This window comes from Lottia gigantea (genome assembly GCF_000327385.1).
Source record: "Lottia gigantea unplaced genomic scaffold LOTGIsca_10, whole genome shotgun sequence".
NCBI classification, from domain to species: Eukaryota; Metazoa; Mollusca; class Gastropoda; family Lottiidae; genus Lottia; species Lottia gigantea.
Window position 1 is genome coordinate 1,635,430 of NW_008706747.1, and position 17,823 is coordinate 1,653,252.

The following is a 17,823-nucleotide window of genomic DNA, read 5'->3' on the forward strand; positions in this document are numbered from 1 at the left end:
ATCTTCCAAGTTTAAATCTGGCGAAAAATTCAGAAAAACTAAATCCCCAACCTGATATGAGTATCATGTTCCAAAAAAACCAAAGTAAAGCTTAGTGGCATGCAACAGGAAAGAGGTAAATCTTATATCTTAGCCAAGAATTTGTCTTCTGCAAAAATGTTCTTTTTACAACTGAGGAAGATAAGTGTAAAGAAAGCTTACCCTGCCGGTGTTTTTGGTGAACTAGTATTAGATTGAGGTTGAGAAGGTTCTGGTCTTGGACTCTGTCTTTCAGACATTAACGCCAGCTGTTTCTTTACCGAACTGGCACCAATACTGTGAATAACAGAGAAAATATTTAAATATATATCACTTATATCAAATGAAAAAATTCTTAAATTTTGCAGTTTCCGATATGAAAGAAAATATACTTTGAAACTATTTTTTTCATACCAATGTTGGTATTTCACTTGGCCCAAATCGGTAAGAAGGTATTTTCTCAACATATGCTGGGCTTGATTCCTGGACCTTCTGGTAGCCCAGCATAGCACTTACTATTCCACCAAGGCTCCAGTAAAATATGAAGGAATTATCTTGACCTATGCCATTATCAAACCCGAATCATCAAGTGGCATAAGACCAAAATATTGCCCAGTCCTCTTGCAAAACTTACTTGTCACTGGTACGTTTTCTGAGTATAGTAGGTCGAGGTGAAGCACTGGGATTTGACTGCTGTTGATGTTGTGAATGATGTTGCTGTTGTTGTAGCTGCTGTTGTTGTTGATTGTTGTTAGAGTAAATATTACTAGCTACAGTTGCCACGGAGGCGAGACTGGACATGTTGGTTTCTGTTAGATTACTGCCTAGAAATCCTGCAAAAAATATAATTCATATGAAATGAATGAAGACAACTAACACCATGCAGTGTGCAATCAATGACCTTTTTTCATGCAGCAAACCCCTAGGTGAAGCCCAGAGCACTCTGACTGATCTTTTGACAGAATGGCGTCATTATCTGAATGTGTAATCAGTTCCCACAAGAAAGACTGAGAGCCACGACTTCAATAATCACTGAACAACAGTCTTGTTGGATTAATGCAAAATCACTGTACTATCTGTACATCTACCAATAACAATTTTAAAACAAAAATCAAAACCAAACCATACCTTTATTGTCAACATGAGAAGTAGATGTTGAATATGAGGGAACAGATATTGTGGGATGTCTGGTTGTTGGATCTAGCATTATTTGATTGAATCTTACACCAGTTGTGGGTGCCATGGTCATCTGATGGGTCTGTAATGTAGCTGATAGGTTGGGCACTGGATTAGACACTGATACTGAAAAACAAAATGAAGTGTGCAGAAGTTCGCAGAACAGCAGCATTAACCTTTTTTGATTTCCAACAGTCGAGGGATCTTGAACATGCAAAGCCTAGAGCACATAGGGCTTCACTTTATTTTCCCCTTTCGAACACAGCCCTTTTTCAATATCAGTTCCTCCGACCTACATCACTGACAAGAAGGAACCTTGTCAACTGGTGGTCTACATAGATCTAGACCGAATAGGAGAGCTATCTAGTTGATAAGCAAAAGAATATAAACCTAGACCAAGATTTAAAGTAAGGGGGGATGAGCGCCGTTGAGGGGAGTCTGGAACGATACTTACCTCTACTAGGTTGGTCTATTGGAGGTCTACATGGCACTAGACAATCAATAGGAGGGTTTGGAGGGTTAGAAAGATACTCACCTCGACCAGTTTGGTCTATTGGAGGTCTAGATAGCACTAGATAGAGAGAGAGAATTGGAGTAGGGTGGGAAGGGTAGTCTACAAGGATACTCACCTCGACCAGTTTGGTCTACTGGAGGTCTAGATAACACTAGACAGAGAGAGAATTGGAGTAGAGTGGGAAGGGTAGTCTACATGGATACTCACCTCGACCAGTTTGGTCTACTGGAGGTCTAGATAACACTAGACAGAGAGAGAATTGGAGTAGAGTGGGAAGGGTAGTCTACAAGGCTACTCACCTCGACCAGTTTGGTCTACTGGTGGTCTAGATAATACTAGACAGAGAGAGAATTAGAGTAGAGTGGGAAGGATAGTTTACAAGGGTACTCACCTCGACCAGTTTGGTCTACTGGAGGTCTAGATAACACTAGACAGAGAGAGAATTAGAGTAGAGTGGGAAGGATAGTCTACAAGGGTACTGACCTCGACCAGTTTGGTCTACTGGAGGTCTAGATAGCACTAGGTTGATGTTGGATCTTGGCTGGTACATAACATGGTAATTAGCAGCTGCAGCAGGGTTATATATATTATAAACATCAGGGCTCGGCTGTTGTATATAGGATGGTACTTGAATATTAGAGATATTTGTCCTGAAAGTACGAAAAGTTTTGCGGCCTGATCTGTTTAAATTACGAAAGCTCTGGCAGAGGTGATTTAAAACAACAATGCCACTGATTTTGCAACGAAGGAAATTTAACCAGATAGCAAAATTAGACTACAATGTTTTATGTTCAAGATGTAATGCGATGGAGTTAAATGTTAACTTTTACTGGTCATGATGGCAACACCATGAAGAGGAACCTTTTACCAGGACAAAAGCTGAAGTCTAATTATGTTCTTTGCATTCTCATTTGGGAAGGGATCTTTAAGATATTGAACATGTTCCATGTTTCTATCAGAAATACTTATTTATTTGCCCTTCCTCACTGCATTAGATGGAAAATATCAAAGGTTAAATCTCAATATAAGTTGAATTGTACGGGAACTGGATGTCAGATTCAAAGTCTGAAAAGTGACACGGGTAGTTAACAACACATAAATAAGCAATTGTATCTTACCTATTATCATGGCGAGTGTCTGTAGAATGAACTGAACTATTAGAAGAGGCTACTGATGTAGTAGTTGTAGGGAGTCCACGATGTTGGGAGAAGAAGTAGCTGGGACCATGAGACATCTGATGCTGACCTGTGTCACTCCGACTTACTTCTGTCACTGATGTCGGTAAAACCACTGCAGACCTCTGAGCTGTTATTTTGGCTAGAAACAAAATGTATCACAATTTATAGCAATGTGAACTCTTAAGGGATTATAAAGAGGTTTTTTAACTTTTTCTGTGTATAGATTTACACAATTCCAATTTCCCATCTGTTGGCCTTGCACCTAGTAGCGGAGCCCGGGCCAGTGGGGGTATTTGCCTCCCAGAAAAATAGTTTGTACTCCCCACAAATTGCCCCAAAAATGTGTCATAATTCACTGAATCAATTCTATTTATCCAAATTTTCTTGGAGGATAAGGATCTTCACCCTTGTTCCTGTACCTCCCTAAGAAAGCTACCCACCTGTTTTTGGTATATTAACAGTTGAAGTTGGTATCATGGTATTACTAGTAGTTTGTGAAACTATGATTTTAGACTGAGTGACAGGTTGGGTCTGGGCTAACTGGACCGGTTTAGAGAGATTGTGGCCACCAGTATGGGTGATGAGAGGTTTGGAGATGTTGTCCGAGTTTGAGTTAGCATTACGTAGAGTGATCTGGATGGCTGAGTTGGATGAAGGAGTCACTGATCCATGATAGGGATAACTGGGTCTGAAATGAAAAAGAAAGTGGTATCACACTGGTGCAGACGGAGCATCTCTTGGTCCTCTGACCAAGGGATTTCCTCCCCAACTAAGCATTTTTCCTGGTTCTTACTCTTCCATTACTCAATTTTCTCACCAGTTAAGGTGCGGGCACACGAGCGGTCTTGCTGCGAAATTGAATCTTGAGTTAAATCTTGCCTGTGATCGTGCTTCCATGACATGATTATCCTTATTATACGTCCTACTAATCCATTAGAAGCACCTACCTTATATGTTCTCCATGTTTAGCAGTCATGGGTATACCAATAACAGGAGAAGTTGGTCTAACGATGGGAGGTGTGCCTGGTTTGATACTGGACAACAATGGCCGAGTCTGTAACAAGGCAGCAGGCATACCCTGATTTGATGAGATTGGTATCTGTACAGTAGATTGGGTGGGACGTAACAATGCTGTACCAGCTGCCATTGTTGGTCCTGTCTTTCCAACTGATAATGCAGAAGCTGCCACAGCTCCTGAAATATTCACAATAAATAAGGAATAAGTATTTTAATTCTTTTTCTAAAATTAATTAGACACTAATTATGTAGAGCATCTCAGTCCTTAGTGAGTTTGATTGTCGTCTGCTTGGAAATTATGTTTCCATGGTTCAAATCCTCCTCAAGGTAAAGTGCTTTGAGGCTTGAGGTAACTAGCAAATGATGACTATAGCTTATCCAGTGCTGACATCACATGTTTCTGATATATAATCCTCATCAGGACAGCTAGGTTTGGAAATGAACCTTCCAGAATATCTAACAGGCTCTACTACTACCTGTCTATAAAGATATCCAGACCATATTTCTGATTAATGGTGGTTATTCGTTCTAATCTAATCTTTGAGATAGATCAATGCCAAGAGATTTGGTCAAAGACCAGCTGGAAGAAAGTTGTTATCCCTATAAAAATAGTTGTCACGGTCTCGAAATTAGCAAAGCCTTACCTCTTGGTAAATGTGAAGGAAAAGTGGGATGAGTAAGATTCTGAGCTCTAATTATATTCATGGGAGTTGATATAACTGTGGGTGTGACATTCTGGGTGGAGGTCAAAGTTGAGGGATTCATCTGGACTATACCACCTTGTTGTAGTGAGACCGGTACTGCATGCCCTCCCATTACTAAATTAGCTCCGATATTACCAACATTACTTGTGTCTGGCACTGCAAAATAATCAACATGTTAGATGTATTCAGGTATATAAGCTTACCCATTTAATCAAATTTGTTTCCTTTTTTTTCTGATATGTTTTGAAGCTTTTGAATGAAAACCAACCAATTTAATGTAAATAAGATTATAATTTTGTTTCTCTTTTTTTGTCTTTATTTTAATCTAACAAGCTTTCAACTACATTTCTGTTCTAATGACATTATTTTCAACCAATCAAAGGTAAGGTAATCCCATAGTTTTCATCAAATAATGATTGGAAGGCCATTTTATTTTACCTGTAAGGTTCATTCTTGCATTCCAATGTTTGTAATTTATTATATTTTTGCTAATATATTATTCTACATAATTTAATCAGGAAAATATCTCAACCAATACACATCCATTAATCATGTACAGATATATAGTTTTTCCATTAATTTATTCATAATTTTATTCATATGCAAATTCATCAAAGAATATTGATGCAAAAACAATTTGCCAACGCATTTAAATAAATTTTTCATTCATTCATTTTTTCAAAATTTCAAAACATAAAACCAAGCCAACAAACCTTTATTAGTTTCTCTTATTTTTCAAATAATTGAAACATTAATGTGTGTCAAGTTTTTTAATTGCTGCAAAATTAATTTTCAATGCTTATGCAATAAAAATATCTATTTATTCATTCAAACTGATCCTTTCAGTGTTCAAAATTAAAAAAAAAAACAACAAACCTTTATTAGTTCCTCTAAAAGTCTGAGCCAGAAGTCCAGATGACATGCCTAATGGTGGATTATGGCTGATACTGCCAGGTTTAGCTATTCCAGTAGGAGCTGGAGCTATTGGACGCACACTCTTCTGAAATATCAAATTCAGGACAAGTTGAATAAGGAATCCAATGTAAACTTTTCATTGTCAAAATAGGACATATAGGCTTAACATAATGTGTAGGTTCTGATCTAGACCTGTGTCTCAGGTCTTTTATTTTGATCCCTCCAAATCTTGACAATGTGTTTGTATGATTTTGAAATCTTTAAAGAACTCTCAAAAGGCCAAATTTCAACCAAAAAAGTTGGTGGTACCTGGGCCGTAATAAAGTTTTTTGTTTTGTTATTTTGCTATGAAGCAAAAATCCTTTTCATCGAGGGTAGCAAGACAACTATTCAGATAACCACCTTTTCTGTAACCTTCTGGTGCATCATGTTTCAAATCTTTTAAATCAAATTTTTTTTGAACAAAATAGCCATGAGCCATTTTCCACATTTGCCTATCGTACATGTTGTTAAGTACCTGGATACCCTTAGTGGCCTTAGTTCTTACTTCACATCTTCATAAGTTTGTGCTAAATAAACGAATAGCAGTCCCCAACACATCATTATGACATAGAATTACCTGCATAGGTTTCATCAGTTCAGCATGTTGAAAAGTAGGAGTAGGCTGAGCCAAGATGTGGCCATGAGATTGTTGTAACCCAGCTGCTGGATGTGAACTCTCTAGGGCTGGCTTATCCTCACTCCCTGGATTCTCTCCCTTGTCTCCAGTGGTAACACTACCACCACTACTCATTGCCCTGAAAACCCCAAAAAACTCTTCTTATTTCAAAGCAATAAACTTTCTAATGCAGAGACCACATGCTTAGGTCCATTTGGTCATTAATTTCATAGAAAACCCATGTTTTTCTTTACAAAACTGCACGGTTAAATTGAAAAGACTCAAAAGCAAAGGCCTTGCTTTAAAAAAAAAGCAAATATGTTAAAAGCAATTGTGTACATAAGGTTTGATCCTCTTCATAATGAAAGTTACTATTTATTACCATTTCGAACATATGATCAATTTTGACAAGTCAAGATCAACAATTCTGTTGTGAAGTCAACAAACAAATGACATTGAACCTAGCTTATTCCGCCATTGATTGTGCTACCACTTGGAAATTCAGGTGCAGAAATGAATTCTCTTTCAGAATTTCTATACTTACCTCTAAAAATAAACAAGTTATAACGAAACTTAACAAAATAAAATTCTTCAACCTCAGAACATTGATATTTCGCTCTTAAAATTCAACCGGAAGGTGGCTTCGTGTTATTTCTGGGCGTGAAAATAATTGGTTGATTTAGTCACGTGGGATGTCACTTCCGCGTGCTAGTTTTGTTTTGGAAAATGAAATTTTTTATTTTTTTTGTAAAATCACTTAACATTTTTGGCAATCGAATTTGGATAATGGACAATATGGTCAAATATCCAAAACTTCTGATAGGAATCAAAACTTAGCCATGACAGACGATTGGAATTGGAATTATATTTACGTCGAAATCTGATGTATTTTGAAGAAGTGATTCGCCCCGCTGGTCTTTTGATTCAGAATGTTGTACACATTTTATTGTTAAAATACCTTTGGAATTTCTCTTGAAGAATCTCCAGCGTGACCCTTGAAAGATGACGATCTCTTTAATAAGACTTCGAAATAAAATTGGCAGAAATTGTGCTTCAAATATCCTTTTCAGATATAAAAGCACTTGCTAGACTAGCGGAGTAATTTGCCTTAGCGTCGTCCGCTTTTTTCTGTGGTAGTTATCTTTCCTTGATAGTTTCGATCATCCAGTCCCAGAAAAAAATTAAAGCTATCACGCTCCATGAAACTGTTTCCAAATGAAGATATCTTGCCACCAACATCTCATTTTTGTGAGTCAAGTGTAAGTGGGTGTCGGCGTTAATAATCTTTATGGAATAATAGTAGAAAATCATACTAAATTCGATAAGTGGTCAAATTTATGCCCATTAAATTCTTTTTTCAGACATGATAGCTTTAAAGTTTCAAATCCTTTCTTAAAGAATTTTGTTTATAGTATTTCAATCTTTATCTTTTTCCAAGCAGAGCGTTTTTTCTTGAGCTCGAAAAAGTAGGAAATTTGTCGATTTCGGATTGCTGTTGATTTCCATTTGATTTATTATTTAGCTGTGGTCTGGATTAATTGCATTAGTCAAGGGAAGTAACTCTATTGAAGAATCGCAAGTAGTGAATGTAAACAAAACATGAAAAAAAAGTAATTAAAACTAATTATCTGGTTTCCTTTTTTTGGTAGGTACTTGTTTTTAATTTGGAAGATTCGAACCCAAAGCACTCAATTCCCATTTGTGTTTTAATGTTGAAATAGGTAAAAATGACATCCTGAAAGTGAAATCTATTACGTTATTGATTGATCTTGTTAGTTGTTTTGTTTTGTATTTTCTAACCACGTCTACAGTTCTACAGGCTACCTAGATGAAAGTTGGCGTAGGGGAATCACTGGTGTGGGACAATCATAGAAACTGAATTCTGTTTTTTTTGTAACAGGTCTTAATAGAGGATCTATAAGCTTATATTGTGCAGTGGTTGGACAATCTATGAAATATGGCACACTAAGATAACCATCCAGTTTAGCACACCATATACCTGGTTGCCCACTGTAGTGTCAGCCTCCCCATCTGCAGGAGGAAACTTTCCAGACCATTGTAGACTTGGTGTCAGTAGAAGTACCAGGAAATCTGAATAATTGGTATGGGTAATATCTGCTTTTCAACACCAACAGACAATATGGCTTCATTTAACAGGTATACATTTTCTATCCTCTTTAAGATATTGTGCTAGTCCTGTTTTGAAGGACATAAAAACACCCCTCATGTAATGGAAGGATAACTCTCAATTTCGGGGGTCAATATGGGTTTTGAATATATGTAAATAGTCTTCAGAAGTACTAGATAGTACAAAATGGCATAATTCCTTCAAATATACCGTACCTCAAACTAGGAATTTCACTTTCAAACGCAGATAATTCAGGACATACATGGATTTGAAAGCTCAAATTTCAATGGTGAGCTGTGAACACTATTAGTATGACTGATTAGGTAAACTAAATAATTCCTGTTTCTGAGACTAATGTACGATTGGTCAAAAAAGTGGTGAACGTGTCCCTTTAATATGTTAAGACCACAATATTACAATATGATATTTTTAAATATAGGAATGTAGATATGGGTGGTTTAGAGAGTGATACAGAAGGGTATTGTAGTATGTTAGTTAATCCAGTCCACTCTGAAGCTGTGGTTAGTTTAAGCAGTGTTCAACCTGGACTCTGTTTATCTGGCAGCAAGGATAAGGTTAGTGGTAGTTTGACTAAAGAGGACTTCAATAGATTGTAAAGATGCTTTCTTAACTTTTTATGTGTATCAGGGACATTGATAGCCTCAATTTGCACCATTCTTATTTTCAGTAAGATGTCTGTGGTTCTTGAGCATTTTTTATTTCACTATCTAAAAAATGCTAAGGCATTTGCTAACGGTTTTGAAATTCCACGAGACCATCCTTCATTATCCTTCTGTTTATTTTTGACTCAAGTATGAAATGATTTTGATTTTCTATTTTTTAGAGTGTGATATTGTATGACTATTTAAACAAAAGACAAGAAGATAAATGGACGGGTCATGAACGAGAGATAACAAAGGTAAGTAACTCTTGTGAGCAAAAATATTTTCATACAAGAAACTGAAAGGTACAGAAACTGGTCTGGTAATCAAATAGCTGTTTTCATCCAATAGGATAAATGTAGATGCATTCAGTAGGTAAACCTTTCTGGCAACTCAGAAGGTTTGCCGTGGAAATTTGTGAAACTTTAATGGTAAAACATTATCATCGCTCAAATTTAAATTAAATTAATGCCTTTGCCATTGGGTGTAAAACTCCATTCATTTCAGGTGTGCTATGGATCAAGTTGTTTAGGAGTGTTCAGTGCTTCCAGAGATAAAACCATAAAAATGTGGCAGAGAGGGAGTTCCCATGTTGTTAGGGAATTTATTGGTCATGATTTAGTTGTTACAGCCATTCATGCCAATAGTGGTAAGTTATGATTAGATTTTGCTCTTAACTTTGGTACTTTTGGTGCTTTTGGCAGTCCAGAAAAATCTGCCAATATTGGAACAAAATGTATTCTATCTCCATCTATTTTTAGATACTACCAGACTATGTTCAGGGTCTCGAGATAATACAGTAAAGATCTGGGATGTAGAAACAGCTAAATGTTTAGTTCAGAGTAATATTCCACAAAATCTGGTTTGTACCTCTTCAATCCCTAAAGTTTTTGCATATTATATTACTTCACCATGACTGTGAACTTTGTAAACTACAGGGAATGTTTAGATCAAATGTCAAATTGCCCTAATTGCACACTGCATGGATATTACCTGACTTTATTCCCCTGCCCAGAGCAGAAATGTTAGTTGTCCTTAATCATTCCATGACTGTTGAAATGGTCTTATATAATGTATTCAATTTGTTGAAAAGCATTGTACACACACATTATCTTTTGTAGGTTACAGATGTAAAATGGATACCGAATACAGAACAGATTTTACAGACTGGAGAAGATAAAGAAGTAAGGTTAGTATTAAACAGGGTTAAGGGGTTATATCTATTCTTATGGTTGGCTTACTATTTTTATATCTTGCCCTTAAGATTGACATGCTGTTCCCTTTCTTCCATCTACTTTCTTTAGCCAGGTGTCATTCGTTTCATCTTTTATTTAGCCCCTAGAGTTCCTTACTGAAATCATAGGAAATGATTTAAAGGGGCAGTCTGATTTTTTAAGGAGGTTTGGAAATTTGGGTGCTCAAATAAATAAACTATAGACCAAAATCTTGAGAAATGTGTCCCTTATCTTATCTGAAAGTTTTTCAAAAAAGTTTCTGTCTGACTAACAGAATTAAGCAAAATAAACGCCAAATTGTACATGAATATATCTTTTGCATACTTACAATATATATTTTGTGGCAAGTCTAATAAATATGTTTTGTTTTATAGAATATTTGACAGTAGAAATATGGATGTAGTATATAATTTTATTAAGAAACAATATATTCAGATGGCTTGTGATATAACTACAGATGGTACATACTGTTTAACATGTAGTAATGGTTTTACAGGCAATGGTTGTGAGGCTAGTGTAAGTCACTGTTTTTGAAATTTTTATCAGTCTGTTATGTTTTGCTTGCTATGCATTAGGTAAGGCTTCAATATTTATGAACCAATGATTGTTCTTTGATATATCCAATCATCATTGATATCATTGGATGAATAATTTATGACACACCCCTCATATAGCCCAAAATTGAAAGGGTGGGGTTCTACACTTGATTGACAAGTGCTAGTGAATTGAAGCAATAAGTGGTTTCAGTTTTCAGAGTTTTTCATATAACACCTATACAACCTATGCCTAGAGAAACTGAGCAGTATTTGTCTGCTTTCATATACTTTTGATGACAGAATAGCTTTCTCCATATTGCTTTTTGATTGTTTCAGCTATGGGATTTAAGAAACAAAAAGTTACTTCATGAGTTCAATGGTCATCTTGAAGCAATTGAGTCCTGTATATTTTTACCCAATCAAAGTCTAGTTGCAACAGCATCTCGGGACTGCTCTGTTAAAGTATGGAACAGAGACACACAAGGTAGGTTGTCTGAATTTTTGAGAAAATGCATGCAGCAGTTGATTTGCTGAACTTTGCTGTAAAGAAGGTTTGTAGTTGTTATATTGTTTCTTTGCGTTGAACAAATTGTGGTCATGGCCTCCATAATCGGTCAGCATGTGAAAGCCTGGTGAGCTTGAGAAAGTGTTTTGTAAATGGGAATCTAATGCCAAGAGGTTTGGCACATGACCAGCTGTTAGTTAAGGTCCTTCTGAACCTAAGTTGTTATGGCTTATTTTATTTTGGCTAATGTTTTGACAATTTCTGATTTTAAGTTATGTTTTCATTTTAGAATGTATAACAGAGTGGTGTTTTGATGGCTCTGGACCATTGACTTCAGTTATAGCTTATGAAGATAACAGGTAACTTCACCTTTTTTGAATATAATCAAGATTTCAAAAATTTGGCTCAGAATCTCTAAAAATTGTCGTAGAATTTTTGATTTTCTTAGACAACACTAATGCAAACTTTTGGCAACAGAATAACATGTTTTAATCATATTTTTCAGTATTTTGGTTGGAACATTTAACCAAGGTATACAGGTATTAGAGATGGTGAATGATAAACTGATATTGAGGTCCTCCTACTGATCAGACCAACTTTAAAACTATGAAACTTTGAATCTTCTGAGATACTCCTGGTCATGTTGTGCTGTGACATCCAAAATCCATGCTTTTTAAAGACAATCAGGACACTTTTCAACAAAAGTTAAATTTTTTTCTTACTCAGTTTTTCAGTGACAAATTATGCGACTTATTCCATCTTGCTGTTCAGAAGCTAAGGGGAAACTATGGAACTTATGTCTTGGAATTAACTCAGAATTCCTAATTATGTATAAGCTTCTATGTTGTGTCATGCATAATGCATGCTATTAAAAACAATCATGATATTTTTCAAATACTTTTTTTTGTTTTCCAGTTTTCAGCCAAAAAAATTATGTGATTAAATCCCTTTAACTTAGAAACTATGCTGGAATACATATTATATATGCTTCAATTATGTAGGCATAGAAATTGAAATAGCTATGTGATGCATGTAACATATGCTTTGTAATGGGACCAAAAAGCATTTTAATCTCTCCACAATTAGAAATAATTCACATATATATACATAGTCTATATAGTCTACAACTTATTGAACGAGGTTGGTTGGTTAGCTAATAGTCTTTTCATTATTTGTTAAGTTACCACACGCCGTTATATAGCCCATTCCTTAAGAAACTACCCCAAAAAACATCATTGGCTCTCTAAATTTACATCAGAAGCCTCTTTGGTTTTTAGCTTGAGCTTAATGATGACACGTTTTCCCACGTTTTAGAATAAGACAATCTACGTACACAGAACTTTTACTTTCTCTAAATAAGGGCTTTTATGTGCGTCTTGTGTTTATTTATTTATTTCCTTTGAGAAAATTTATATGTATTGTATTTTTATTTTTATGTTTAATAACAGACTGTGATATCAATTAACATACCAATATATATATATATATATATAGTTCTATTTATTTCTATTTTGTTATATAATGTTTATTTCTAATTTTTAGTATTAAGTTCAGTCCATTCTATATACAGTATCCATTTCCCAGATTTTTTTTCTTTAATGTTTGTTAACAAAAAATGAGATGCTACTGATTACTTTTATGATGTCACTAATCGCAAAGATCCCTTTTGTGGTAAAGCATATTTAGCGATATGTGTCGTCGTCAAACACTTAGATTAGTGGGATTGCAGGAACCACAGACGTCTGATTGAAAATTGGAATGGTTCAAATTGATGCTATCAGTGCTCCTGATTTAGAAACAATCTCTTTAAGGTGATATGAGAAATTTTCAGGTAGAACGGACTTTAAACCACTGGGCACTGTAATTCTAGTCTATGTCTATATTCCAAGATCTCACAAATTCTATGTTACTCACTGACTCATGTTTTTGCTAATTTCGCTTCATGAACTTTTTGAGCAATTTTGAAACTTTTTATTTATTTTCATTATGTATTCTGTCTTGTTTGCTATTGTGGTATTAGCAACTGTATCTGATACTATGTATGATAGACTGCATAATAAAACGTTTTATTTCTATGGGTTTCTTAAATTTTTTGTATACAGAGCTTTCAATAGGTCCATTTTAATAACGCCCTAAACACCCCTCTATACAGGCAAAAAAAAAAGGCAATAGTTATCGTGACCATTTTAATGGTAATGCACGCTCTATTTCATGGATGGACATTACATCGTTATTCGCAAACGTGACAAAGGTTTGCGATTTTGCAATGATTCAAGTCAATATGGGTCACTTATGAATGGAAAAATTGCTCAGAATCATCAAATTCTCTTATAAGCAAAAAAGACTTTAATTTTTATGGACATTTTCTGTTCTAGATGTTAAATCGGGTTATTGGCAGTGAGGGCCCGAGATTGTTTGAAATTCTTAACTTTGAAAAAAGATATTGCATTTAGACAGACAGTATGTGAGTTAAGCACCTAATTAGACTAATGAAGACAGACATGCAGTGTGCACTAAGGAAAATTTCTCCAGACGACTTGCACTGATAAGGAGAAACCCGATTGATAAGGGCATATTGGATAGAGCGCTACGATTCTATATTATATTGAATAGCAATTCGCGTTAATCGAAGCAAAACGTTTTTGTGTATCAAAAGCTTTATTCATATCTTTCACTTCATTAGACATTTAAGACCAAGAACCTGATCCAGATCCTCCATCGCCACTCCATCCTCCTGAATCACCACCAGACCATCCTCCTGAACCATTGCCAGACCATCCACCTGAACCATTATCGGACCAATCGCCAGAATCGTTACCTGACCATCCTCCAGAATCTCCTGAACCACCACCTCCATATCCGCCACCATTACCTCCATATCCGCCACCATTGCCTCCAGTAGGATATCCATATGGGTATCCATAATAAGGAACTTGTGGGTATCCAGTAGTCGGGTATCCCGGGGTTGGGTAACCTGTGGTTGGGTAACCTGTGGTTGGGTAGCTGGTAGTTGGGTAACCTGTGCTTGGGTATCCTGTGCTTGGGTAACCTATTACGGGGTACCCTGTAGTTGGGTAGCCAGTGGTTTGGTATCCTGTAGTTGGGTAGCCTTGAGTTGGATAGCTTTGAGTTGGGTAACCCGTTGTGTACCCAGTGGGAGCTATATAGCTGATACCCTGTGGGTAGCCGTAGGTATAAGTGGGTTGCTGATATGTTGTGGACTGAGCGTCATTATAATGGACTGTTAAACAGAATAACAGAGTCGCTAACAGAATTCTCATCTTGGCTCCTGAAATTTGATCCAAAAAAAACAAACTTTCGATGTAATATATTCTGTTCGTGAAAACCCCTTGTAACGACCTATTCTTTCATAAAGGACTCTCAACCAAAATGCACTCTTTTTTGTAATTGAACCGATGTTAGCGAAATTCAAATTTTCTTGTGATACACCAAAAACTAAGCAATAAGTCACTATCACTTACCATCATTAGTAGTAGTTTTGGGATAGTTCTGTCATAAACCATTTAACATTTCTATTATCGTAGGAAGCACAGACGTCTGATTGAAAATTGGAATGATGCAAATTGATGCTATCTTCATCTCTGATACACATATATTTTCTTAGAAGAAAACCTCTTTACAATGCCATAAAGAAGACTGAGCACAAATCTTGTCTGAATGAGAATTTTTTTTAAAGAGATTGAGTTTGGTGCAAAAAAAAAAAAAACGCTTACCTGATGATCAAACGAACTTATTTTCAGAAGTGAGATGAAAATAAAAAACCTGAGTTTATATATTAAAAATGGTTAAGGTTACGAAACATTACGGATGGTGGCGATCCCATGAGAACACCCCCAGAATGTGCAGATCTCATAGAGTTCACCCTTGATACGATATGGATTAAATTGGACAATGGACAATAAACATATTGACTCGTTAATTGGTTGGGAATCACTCGCGAGGTTAATGGTTGAAAGCTCATGTCCTCATTTTTTGAACAGTCCGAAACATCTGCCTTGTGAAGCTCGCCATTGTTAAAATAGCTACCAGAGGCTGGAATAGAGATAGATGTTTCAGACTTATTTTTGACACGAAATGGAAGCTATCCTTAATAATATGTTTTAAGTTAGCTGTCCTAATTTTGGATCCATTTGTGTCAGTTGTTATAGATTCCCGGTTCCCAACCTGGGTGTTTTCACCCCCTGGGATGTGGGATTGGGGTGTCAGGGGTGTGGCAAACTGATGTAGGAGAAGAATTTGTTTTGAATTGAAAGAGCATGCTGAAAATGAGGATGAAACAATTTTTTTTTTTGGGAGGGGTCGGGGTTGATTGCTCCAGTATGGTATGAAGACGGGGAAAAGGTTGGGAACCACTGTTATAGATCATCAATTCGAACAACTCGGCTCCCCTTTCGGGTTTAGAGAGTATTAGGCATGGTGAGGGGTCAGTGAGGAAATCTTTCTAAAAGCTAGAAAAGAAAAAGACAGTCGGAATCGTCTGATCGGAACAGAATGGCACTTTCTATATCGCTTCATCATCTTTAATTGTAAATCAGAATTCGCAAACTTGTATTGCACAAACAATATGGCGTCGTCAACATCTCGCCAGTTCTCACAGAAGTAACACGTGAATACCAAAACGTGACTGACGTGAATCGACGTCGACTACTAATTGATTACTTGTGTTTTTGTATAAAAAGCCGAAACTTTTTTACAATCATCACCTTTCCAACTTCTTTCTGACTAGAGTTAAAGAAACAGGTAACAGGTTTTTTTAGTTCAAGAACAATCTCGAAAACCAATTGAAAATTATACGATGGGAAATTTGTGGTAGCGATCATCACTGAACATAAATCCGAACTAGGCTTAGGTTTTTGAAAAACTTATACTCCGAACTTCCCTTTCCATTGGGTTTGAACCTTTTGTTTTTGTGACGGTGGAATAGCTCAGTCGACAGTGAATTGGATTGTCGACTTTTGGGCCCATTAGGTGTCCCGAGACTTGGGTATAACTAGGGGACAGACTGACTCAATGGGGGACAACTGTAGACGCTGAATTCAAAATGCGTCAACTCTTTGGAAGCGTCACAAGCACAAGTCTGTCATGGAGCGTCTGAGAAGTTTCTCCCATGAAAACAAAAATTAATTGATTGGTGCGTTCTGACACACATTTGAGGCAAATACATACAGATATCATATTTTCAATTTTGTAATAAATAAAATGGTGGTGTACACAAATGCTCCCCTGTCGGATTCAGCCAATAAATAGCTTGAATTTAAAAGTCATGAACAAACTTTTAATCAGAAAGTCAAACTTTGTGGCAAACCCCAGACCCCCCCCCCCCCCACCCCCTTCTCCCCTCCAGCAATTCTTTGATAATGTATCATGTAATTTTTTCAGGTCCAAGATGTTCAAGTTAGTAGCTTTAGCCACACTCATTGGCTGTGCCTTTTCCCAGGGCGGATTCCAAGATTTCGCCAACAAATTAAACCAACAGAGGGCATATGCCACTGCACCCCAGAATGTCCCTGGAACTGTCGGAGCTCCAGGAGGATACCAGTACGGAGGAGCACCTCAAGGGTATGCTGGTGGATACTACGGTAACACTGGTGGAAGCAGCAGTTCCGGAAGTAAATCCAAGAAACACGGAAGTCATTCTAAAAAACACAAGCACAGTCATGGTAAAAGTCATGGCCACAGTCACAGCCACAGTCACAGTCAAGAAGAGTACAACCCTTTTGAAGTTAGAGATGGGGGATACGATCCTTACGCAGCGGCAAACGGTGGATACAACCCGTACGCAACAGCAAACGGATACAACCCCTACAACCCATACGGAAACAATGGCGGCTCTAGCAGCAGTGGAAGCAAAAGCAAACATGGAAGTCACAGCCACAAACATAAACATAGCGGTGGACACAGCAAGAAACATCACAGTCACGGCCACAGTGGAAGTCATTCAGGCGATAATGGTGGATACGGGGGATACCCAGGTGGATATGGCGGCCCAGGCGGTTATGGTGGCCCAGGTGGATATGGCGGCCCAGGTGGATACAACGGCGGCGCTGGTGGATACAACGGCGGCGCAGGTGGGTACAACGGCGGCGCAGGTGGATACAACGGCGGCGCAGGAGGATACAACGGCGGCGCAGGTGGATTTCCCACAGGAACCAACCCTGCAACTAACACCGGAATCAATGGCGGTGTAAATCCAGTGGTAAACACTAATAATGGTCCTTAAGTTGTGACCTTTAAAAAGAATAAATTGTATATTTGAATTCAAGTTTTTCATGAATGCCAAAGTTTTGTTGAATCTTACGTGGCCTCGAATATTCACTACCATTAATGGGGCTAGAGCTTGCAAATTTTGGACTATCAGAGTCTTGATGTCCAAGCACTTTCTTCGTACACAATGGCTATATCTTCTCTCGACTTCGAGAGGCGAGAAAGCGGGGACAAAGGCGAGAAAGCGAGAGTAAAGAAATGCAAGGAAAAAGGCGAGAATGGTGAGGGAAAAGGCGACAAAGTGAGGAAAGCTTTTTTTACACTCGCTTTCTCGCCTTTTTTCCTCGCCTTT

At 37.2% G+C, this 17,823-nt stretch overlaps 3 protein-coding genes across 3 annotated transcripts; 2 read left to right on the forward strand and 1 right to left on the reverse strand.

The window, feature by feature from the left end:
* Positions 1-8,320: 8,320 nt before the first annotated feature.
* On the forward strand, positions 8,321-11,833 carry LOTGIDRAFT_156088 (hypothetical protein; the record flags this gene model as incomplete). The annotated part of the gene is made up of 10 exons (XM_009046109.1): positions 8,321-8,337; positions 8,748-8,883; positions 9,153-9,227; positions 9,478-9,619; positions 9,732-9,832; positions 10,092-10,159; positions 10,580-10,721; positions 11,078-11,225; positions 11,536-11,605; positions 11,752-11,833. 10 exons carry the CDS (start codon positions 8,321-8,323, stop codon positions 11,831-11,833), a joined length of 981 nt encoding a protein of 326 aa, XP_009044357.1.
* Positions 11,834-13,933: 2,100 nt separating this feature from the next.
* LOTGIDRAFT_156089 (hypothetical protein) lies at positions 13,934-14,527 on the reverse strand (the record flags this gene model as incomplete). The annotated part of the gene is made up of 1 exon (XM_009046110.1): positions 13,934-14,527. One exon carries the CDS (start codon positions 14,525-14,527, stop codon positions 13,934-13,936), a length of 594 nt encoding a protein of 197 aa, XP_009044358.1.
* A 2,126-nt stretch (positions 14,528-16,653) lies between these two features.
* LOTGIDRAFT_156090 (hypothetical protein) lies at positions 16,654-17,487 on the forward strand (the record flags this gene model as incomplete). The annotated part of the gene is made up of 1 exon (XM_009046111.1): positions 16,654-17,487. The coding sequence occupies one exon, from the start codon at positions 16,654-16,656 to the stop codon at positions 17,485-17,487; it is 834 nt and encodes a 277-aa protein (XP_009044359.1).
* Positions 17,488-17,823: the final 336 nt, after the last annotated feature.